Source organism: Palaemon carinicauda, chromosome 1, assembly GCF_036898095.1.
Source record: "Palaemon carinicauda isolate YSFRI2023 chromosome 1, ASM3689809v2, whole genome shotgun sequence".
NCBI classification, from domain to species: Eukaryota; Metazoa; Arthropoda; class Malacostraca; order Decapoda; family Palaemonidae; genus Palaemon; species Palaemon carinicauda.
In genome coordinates, this window is record NC_090725.1 from 273469347 (window position 1) to 273479346 (window position 10000).

Sequence of the window (10000 nt, forward strand, 5' to 3'; positions counted from 1 at the left end):
CTGGGTGCTGGTTTTTGTAATCTTTTCACACACTTTTTGGAAATCACAGGCGTTGGCGTTGTCGACGTCGAAAAAGTGGTGGTGGTGATGGCTGTCTTGGAGATGGGTGATGACGCTGAAGATGACATGAAGGGGGTCATGGATGACGTGGCAAATCCGTTGGCTAACGAACCGCTATTGCCGGATGATTTGTTCAATGTTGACGATGCAAACTTTCTGGTGAGACAGGTCAACCTTCCGGAGGTGTCGAGCGCTTGGTTGGTTTCGTTGATGAGCTCCCAGTGGTATTGACCTTCGGTGGGCGTCCCGGCATCGATGTCAAAGTTCCATCGTTGGGAGTCAGCTTGGGTCATCTTGCTAAGCTCCTCTTCTGCGAATGCCATGTTTTCCTTCTTAGCTGAAGGACAGGTGCCGAAAAGGTTCTGTCGTAAGTTCGTCACTTGGTCGCAGTTTTTCTTCGGTCGCATCAGGAACTGTTGTCGCAACTCTAACATTCTGTTGTTCAGGAGTCTTGGTAAACTCAGCAAATGGTTCCTTTCAACTTGCTGTACACACATCCCGTTCATGGTGGCGATTGTGCGGTTCCTCGCTGGACGGCAAAGACACACGCAGTTTACAACAACAAACCACTTGGCCAACCGAGAACGAAAGCTCCGACTCACAGCGAGCGATGCTTCTCTCTACTACAGCTTTCTCTAGCTCCTCGTCCACACCGGAGCAACGCTCAAAGTACTCTGACCCGGGCTCGCGTTCAGCTTTCTGCCGTAGCCCCTCTACAGTGAAGAGAAGAGAGAGAGAGTGGAGAGCCCCTCGGATGATCCCAGGGCCCCGTCCCCAATCCCAACGTAAGGGCGAAGAGGGGGAGGAGCTTAAGGAAAGATCGACGGGTAGAACATGGGGTATGGGGAAGCGGGAGGGGGATTTGGGGGGTTTAACCACGGCGTTACGAGTGTTGTGGTGGGGGGTTTTGGGGAGTTTGGGGGGTGGCGGTAGAAGACCTCCACAGTAGAAGAAAACGGGGAGAGAAGATCCTCGTGTTGCTTTCGGAGTGACTCGAGTTCGTCGCTTGTGCATAATGAGCGTATCCCTTACAAGGAGTTACTTCTTCAAGCACTACACAAGGAACTTTATTTCCTAAAGTTAAGGGGAAGTTGGTAGTGGGTCTTTACCCGAAATTTTTTCATATTTGTTGGAGATGGTATTAGCGTATGTCTCCCTTACTTTATTGTAGATGTTTTTGTAAGCAGTTTTTGTTAGAAAATTAATGTTAGAATTTATTTTATTTAGGAATCAAGTCAGATCTATTTTTATATATTATTTTTCATGTTTACATAAAATTCAAATGTTGAAACTCTGTGTCATAGTATAAAGAATATACACAAACAACTATTATTCAAATATGTTTAATTGTATGTGTGTATATGTATAGGTATGCATGTATATATGATTGATAATTGAATGAATATTACACTCCATCTGAACGTGTTTCTCTTAAGCAGCAGCACAACGTTCTACGGACTCGTATGGCGCTAGTTCTAAACCTACCAGATAGCCGAGGTTTAATTCTCACTTTGATTTGTACGTTACGACATTTATATATATCACATGAAAACACACACACACACGTATGTATATATATATATATATATATATATATATATATATGTGTGTGTGTGTGTGTGTGTGTATATATATATATATATATATATATATATATATATATATATATATATATATATATATCAAAAGGTATACCGTTTAAAACGCTGCTGGAATTATCAATTATACTTATTAGTTAGTTAGTTAGTTCCGTTTCAAAATTGATATGTACCTTTTATATGCCTTTTGGTTATGGAAAGATGTGATTGTAACTACTTAATCAGAGAAAATGTGAATATTGAATCATAGAGAGAGAGAGAGAGAGAGAGAGAGAGAGAGAGAGAGAGAGAGAGAGAGAGAGAGAGAGAGAGCCTGTGTGTGTGTGTGCGTGTGCTTAGATCACGAGAGAGAGAGAGAGAGAGAGAGAGAGAGAGAGAGAGAGAGAGAGAGAGAGAGCGTGTGTGTGTGTGTGCGTGTGCTTAGATCACGAATCTCCCCTCTCTCTCTCTCTCTTTCTCTTTCTCTCTCGGTACACCTGAGGAAAGAAAACCCATGGCCTATGAAGACTTCGTTTGGTGCCTTCCACAATTATAATCCAATCATTCAAATTGCTTAAAATTTCATACGATACTTAATTTAGTTATCAATAAAATCAATTGTTGGTGTCCTTAATTATAATTTATTCTTTTCTTTGACTGAAATTATGATTTTCTTCCTTTCCGCAAAGTAAACAGTATCCTAGAAAATATGCATAATTAAGTATGCATATTGTGTTTACATGGACATACACTCAACTGTGTGTATATATATATATATATATATATATATATATATATATATATATATATATATATATATATATATATATATGTATGTATGTATATACATATATATACATACATATATATATATATATATATATATATATATATATCAAGAGAAACAAAATATCCGATATTAAAATTTGAAGTGAGAGCCTAGAAAGAAATACGCATGATGTATTATCGCCAGGACTCGGTTGCCAGAGCACGAGTGTAATTAAATCTACGCTTAATAAACCCCGAAAATGTGCGAGTAATGTCCAATCTCACTTTTGTCGAGAAAGGCCTAATTATTATTATTATTATTATTATTATTATTATTATTATTATTTTTTTTTTTTTTTAGTTGTTGTTGTTGTCGTTGTTGTTATTTTTCAGTTTATGATGATTTTATAATTTTATAATAATCAGTGTTTCAGCCCAAGTAGATTTTGATGGTCTAACTTCATAGAAAACCAACAGGAAAAATTTGATTGCGATTTTAACTTTATGTTTAGAATGAGAAACCAGATCGAATTACCTCTTAGGCCTTTACGCAATTCACACATATCAGAAGGTGAGCTCCGATATGAAAACGAAATACAGATAAAAACTGGACGCATCTCAAGATCACCTTCTAATTTTTTTTCTTTCTTTCTTTCTTTTTTGTGGGTCCTGTCTCTACACTAGTATTTAGGCCCATTTTATCAATATTTTTTTCTTCAAATATTTTTCCAGGTGTTTACCCATTCTGTTCGATTACATGGGAAGAAGAATAGGAGAAATGTATTTGTTGAATGATGGTATTGTGTAGGTTCCAGGATAGCCTTTTCTTTCTTTCAATTCTTATCCTGATATTGATTCAGAACACTTCCAGGTTTTTTTTTTATTTTTTTAAATAAAATCGCTTTATCCCAGCGACTGGTAAACTAGCAGATGAATTATAGCTACTAGGTGAAGAATGGGATTATTTTAGAACAGGGAAGGAAAATAAAATAGTTTTGTTTGAAAAAAGAAATCTTTCTTACAAAAGATAACCGTATAAGGAGAAATAAAACCCTAGTAAAATTGGAGATGAATTATGATACATTAGGATCGTTGACCATTAAGGAGACGGAGTGCTTCGATTTTTAATAGTAGACCAGTCAAGCAGAAAGGCATAGCAATTTTTTTTTTTTTTTTTCCTATTGTTATTCTGACTTTATGTTCACACAGATACCATAGAGACGATGATATATATATATAAGACAATTTCTTCTCCTTGCAAAGAAGAGACATCCGAGTGGGATTGCAAATGAGTATTTTGATTAATGGTTTGCACAATACTTTAAATCAAAAGCATTCTGGTGTTCCACGCTCAACAATTTGTATGTTTGCTTTGGAATCGAATCATTCAACAAGACAATGATGGGGATTCCCTAAATTAAAATGCTCTAAATAATCAAAGAGTTTTTGAACTGCAAGGTGTGAACAAGATGGATTCTGAAGTTTTATTAGTTCAACAGTCCTAGTTCTGTAAATTACGTATTTTATCAGAAGTTGGTTGTTACAGGCATCTTCAATGGAATTGTCTTCATTGAAACCCATAATCATGAAATTATCAGGAAAAAATATTTCCATCCCCATATATAAAAATAATAAGTGTCTGGGTGTATATATATATATATATATATATATATATATATATATATATATATATGTATATATATATATATGGATATATATATATATATACTTATATATATATATATATATATACATATATATATATATATATATATATATATATATATATATATATATATATATATGTGTGTGTGTGTGTGTGTGTTTGGGTGTGTATGTGTGAGCGTGCTTGCGTTTATATGTATATACGTTTGAAAAGAATCAAGACTGCGCTTCTTAAATAAGAAAATATTGATTTTTTGTATTTTAATCTTATTTTATAGAGATCTTATTGGATTAAAATTCTTTGAGCCAACGAGCCTTTTAGGTATATTTGGGAAAAAAATAAAATATTGAAATATTTGTATTATATTAAATATACTCCTTTTACATGTCAGTCATTGGAGTGAGGAAGAAATATTGCTATTAGAGTGATTGCAGGTGTATTATTTAAGAGGTTAAAAGGTACAACATGGATTTTAAATACATTTATGACGATCTCGCGATATCATGTTTATTGTGCTTGATTCTGAAAAGGCTGAAGCCTCAACACCTGTTAAGATTGATAGAATATCGCTTTGGTATTTCGTTGCGCTCTGAAAAATAGATATTGATTAAGTTGTTAAATTGCACAAAATATTTCGTAATTATGGTTTTCATACATTTAGATTTGAAGAATGATCTGTATTACCCTTGATTATATCAAGATTAGTTGCTGGATTTAGAAAATCCCTAGGCTCAAACTCCTATTGATACAAGCTCAAATGAAGATTAGGTTTTGGATGTAAAAACTAATTTAAAGCTACGTGGTACAGAATAGAATATTTTAGGGATAATTTTATATTTAGATTTCAAAAAATTAATAGTGAAAAAGCCCCCAAGTGAAACTTTTCTCGAGTTATCACTCGATTTCTTGAAAAAAAGACCTTGATTAACAAATGGTCCCGCCCTGTTCGGTATCTATCTTATAGAAAAAAATGTGTTAATTGTATTTTTTTTTTCGTTTGTGATAGCAGAGGCTACTATTTAATATACTTTTTATCCTCCATGATTCTGGGTACTCAAGGCCAAGCTTAAATTTACTCGAGCGAGTAAAGTATTGCTACTCATAAAATACGAACATACGCCAATCATAAAATACGAACAGTGGCTAAGCATTGAATAATGAGAAAGTAAAGCCCTCTATAGAATGTTTGGGAAAACATAAATATGGTGAATATGCAATAGACCTTCGAAAGGTAAGGCCACAAGGGAGATAAAGAGGGGTTAGGGATGTAACTGGCCGCCTCGCACTCTCATTATGTAATCCCAAGGTAGTTTTTCTCTGAGCGGCCTAGGTATCTATCTCACTACCGTGGTAGCCAAAATCATATTATAAAAGTAGATTTTAATGCTATAGTGAATAGGTGTGGAATTTAACCCTAAACTATCAAGGATTATCGCTAATGTTCGGAGTTTTATAGGAGCTTTCCAAGTAATTTTTTTTTTTTTCGCGAATAGTGAAAGCAAGATATGCTTATCTGGAATAGTTTCTTGACATTATATAAAGTTCTGATGATAATTTTTGCGTTCTGATATAAGTATTTCTTACATGCTCCATTTCGTTCCTCTCAATACTAAATATGAATTAGTACCGCAAATGAATCACTTGACCAAATATTGACAAACTCACAGAGATGAATGTAAAAAAAAAAAAAAAAAATACAAAAATAAATTTACAATTAAGACGATATTCACGGTTTATGTCCAAGTTTGTGGCATGAATACTGTATTTTGATGAGACGTAATAAATGGTCCTCTGTCCAGTCAATATACCACTGCTTGTGAACCAGCAAACATCAAAGAAGAAATTTTATGGGAGAAGTAATTAAAGGACGCGCCGCCACTTGTGAAGTGACACGGAACCAGCATCCACTACATTTTAATTTCCCTAATGGTAAATAAGAAAAGATATGTATATTTATATATATATATATATATATATATATATATATATATATATATATATATATATATATATTATATATATATATATATATATATATTTATATATATATATATATATATATATATATATATATATATATATATATACATATATATATATGTATATATATATATATATATATATATATATATATATATATATTTACTTATATCTAAAGGAAAAATATTGATCTCCGTTGATATTTGTATTTAAAATTTTCAGTTTCTAGTTGCAATTCCAAGAAAATCTCTTTGGAGACTGCTTGTGAACATGAAGAAAAAACGTTTGATGATGAACGTTTGAGAGAGAAAAAAACACTTTATTTAAAGACCCGGTTTTCAGTTAGAGTGAAGTACTTTTTATTCATTACACATACCTCTTTGAATATAGGAGGTCGGTTTCCTTCTTATCAAGACATGTTTCTTTCAATAATCTTCTTAAATGTTATCTGTTGTTTTGATTTTTTTGTTTGTAAAACTACTAGATAAAAAGGATAAAGGTTGATTACTTGTAATTTAACCAGTAAAAAAAGACGAGACACTAGCGAAATGTTTCCAAAAATAGAAAATGAAAATGAAAATGAAAAAAAGGCTACATTAGTGAAGAAACGGTTTCATTCATTAGGTCCAGTGGGACTTTGAGCCAAGCAGAATGAATTGTCAGAAACCCAACCGCAAATGCATGGCCTAATCAAAACCGGTTTTTTTCACGCCACATGCGGTTGGGGAAAAGAATTCAGGCTTAACAACTTTATGGAAATGCTGTGCCTTTGAAGTGAGACAGTTGAGTTTATTCCTTTTTAACTCTCTTAACCTACTACAAAAATAATATACTAAGATAGTTAATTATTATCATGTTTGATTCAAACCAAAACAAGTATTTTGTTTTGGTAACATCTATGGTACACCAATTTAATGTCCAGAGAATATTCAGAAAAGAAAAAGGACATTCATAAGATCTTCAGGTGACACAAATGAAGTAAAGGAGTTTTGATTACTCATGTGTCTTTGTATCCATGTGGTACTCTTGGCTTTTATTGAAATGTGAAGAATCGCCTTATTCCATACAACTGAGCAAATAGCTTACTATTGCATTCATAGACATGAAATCGAAATATAGGTGAAATATATTTATCAAGTACATCTCTGGTAAATCCGTGCTAGAGTAATTAATTATTTTAAGTAGTGTTGATGTGTTAACTACTGATATATGTTTGTCCCCAAGCATAACATTTCATGAAAGTGGAAGATATGAGTATTTTCTTTTCTACCTTGTTTCTCAGTTAACCAAAAATTATTTTGAGTGGCTGTAGTATGTACGTGAAATTGGTAAATGCAGGCAAGAATGCTTCTCTCCTTGTTGAGAGAAAAATTTTTATTAACAAAATACTTAAAGGGATAAAACCTACATTGAATGTTAAACTTAAACCCATAAAGGATAAAATAATATAAATATAAAAGTAAAGATAAAGAGCAGAAACCAGAAAAGAGGAGAATAAGTCAGTAGATTGAAGAAAATTTCAAATTTGATTTTAATATGGATTTTTGGATGTACTTTCATTTTTAGAAAGTGTGGTGGCTTAAATAAATTATTTTGTTTGAATTAAGAAAATGGCATTTTTATGTGCAACATCTATCTATTTAACTATCTCCATTTTAGGTGCATTTTTTTTATCAAAATGGGGACTAACAAAGTCAGCTGGAATCTTATAACATTACATTGTAAAGGCACACCCATTATTATTATTATTATTATTATTATTATTACTGGATAAGTTACAACCCTAGTTGGAAAAGCAGGATGCTATAAGCCCAGAGACCCCAACAGGGAAAATAGCTCAGTGAGGAAAGGGAACAAGGAAAAATTAAATATTCTAAGAACAGCAACAACATCTAAATAAATACTTTAATGTAAACTATAAAAAAATTAACAAAACAAGAGAAAGAGAAATTAGATAGAAAAGTGTGCCCGTGTACCCTCAAGCAAAAGATCTCTAATCCAAGACAGTGGAAGATCATGGTACAGAGGCTATAGCACTATCCATGACTAGAGAACAATGGTTTGATTTTGGAGTGTCCTTCTCCTGGAAGAGCTGCTTATCATAGCTAAAGAGTCTCTTCTACCTTTACCAAGAGAAAAGTAGCCACTGAACAATTACAGTGCAGTAGTTAACCCCTTGGGTGAAGAAGAATTGGTTGGTAATCTCAGTGTTGTCAGATGTATGAGGACAGAGAAGAATCTGTAAAGAATAGGCCAGACTATTCGGTGTATGTGTAGGCAAAGGGAAAGTGAACCGTAACCAGAGAGAAGGATCCAATGTATTACTGTCTGGCCAGTCAAAGGACCCCATAACTCTCTAACGGTAGTATCTCAACGGGTGGCTGGTGCCCTGGCCAACTTACTACCTACATACCCCTTATTTACCATGGCTTGAATATATTTGAAATGGATCCTTGAATGTTTTTAGTCTGAATACCTTTTCTTGAAGTTTAGCTTTTCTCGGTTTTGTTTTTATTACCTACTAGTGTATAGAGTATCCTTATGAAATGTCTTCTTAATTGTGTTCTCCAATATAGTACGGAAAGAAGAAATAGTTTAGTGCACCAATTTTCATAAATCTGAAAGATTTAGAATTTTAAACTATTCATTGTACCCTCTCATCTGATAGGAATCAGTCCATTCTATTTCGAAGTAAAATTTGTGTAATATATTTAAACATTATTGATATGCCAGGGTAGAAGAGAGAGGAAATGTTGGGAATATGCAAGACTATGATCATTGACCAGTAACTTATTTGGAGTCTACGACGTTGTGTATGAGAGTGTATATGAGACAGAAAGGATAGAAATCTGTGAGAGAGAGAAAGGGAAAAAAAATCTGTGTCCATGTTGCCTCGTTAGGAGCAAAAAAAATTTGGGATCCTTCCACGGTCAGTTCCGGATTTATCCTTAGAACTAGACCTCTGACCTTCAGCGGTTGTTCGATAGAAACAGTAATTCAGTGAATCGACGCAGCCCTGAAAATCAATTGAGGATGAATTGTGTCAAGATACAAATAAGGCAGAGAAGAAAACGAAGCCAGAATCAAGTGTTTATTCTTGAGCCCCTGGAGACCGTCCTGCGGACATCACTCAACCTGTCAGTTGAGGGTGATTACTTGTGCTACCTGACAGTTACTGCAGATTGTCTTGGCGTGAGGTTGCCTAGTGAAAGTGACTTTATGTTCGCCGAAAAGTGACCTATGGTTAGTCTCCTACCGATGGGAAAATGGTCCATCTTCATTCTTCATCAACGGCCACTCCTCAGGTGATGAGTAGTCATGCTCTCTTGAATCCTGCGTGGAGGAAATTTGATCCGCGCCATCTTATTTCTTCCTGGGTGCTGATTTACGTATTGTAGTAATGGATATTTTTTCTACACAATCGATTCTGGATGTTATGAATCCAGGATGAGGATTTTGCTCCGATGACTGATATATGTAGTGAATCGAAGATTAGAATTTGGTTCCGCTGATATAAGTGTTTGTTGATCGGATAACTGAATTAATTTCAGATACATAAGCTTATATCTTCTCGTTTTGATTTATATATTGCGAGAGATGGTACATGTTATCTATGCCTCTATTGTTTCAGGGTGTAACGAATCATGTATGAGTCTGTTTTCATGATGTGAGATTTGATTTCACTTTAAAAAAGGTGATAGGGATTTGAGCTTAGTTTAATGGCCTTTCCAATCATAGTGGGTGCTGAATTCAATTTGTTTGTAAATTTTCACATCAGCCTCATATCGTTTTCACCTTATCATTATAAACTAGCTTATTAGATCTCTCTCGTATATTGTAGGGTAAAAGTTTTTCATTGTGAAAGATCTAAAAGATAGATTAGAATATTAGTTTCTAAAATTGATAGTGAAAAATAGTTTACTGAGAAATCCTGACGCTTTTCGAACAC

General features: G+C 33.9%; 1 protein-coding gene and 1 long non-coding RNA gene across 2 annotated transcripts in view; one reads left to right on the forward strand and one right to left on the reverse strand.

The window, feature by feature from the left end:
- LOC137656497 (uncharacterized) overlaps positions 1 to 789 on the reverse strand; it is a 1776-nt gene extending 987 nt beyond the window's left edge. The window contains exon 1 of the mRNA XM_068390675.1: positions 1 to 789. This exon is cut by the window's left edge and continues 987 nt beyond it. Within this exon, the coding sequence (XP_068246776.1) occupies positions 1 to 566 (566 nt within the window). The 5' untranslated portion in view covers positions 567 to 789.
- The window catches only part of LOC137644709 (uncharacterized), a 204087-nt gene that overhangs the window by 187643 nt on the left and 6444 nt on the right, over positions 1 to 10000 (forward strand). The gene's annotated exons all lie outside the window — the stretch shown is intronic.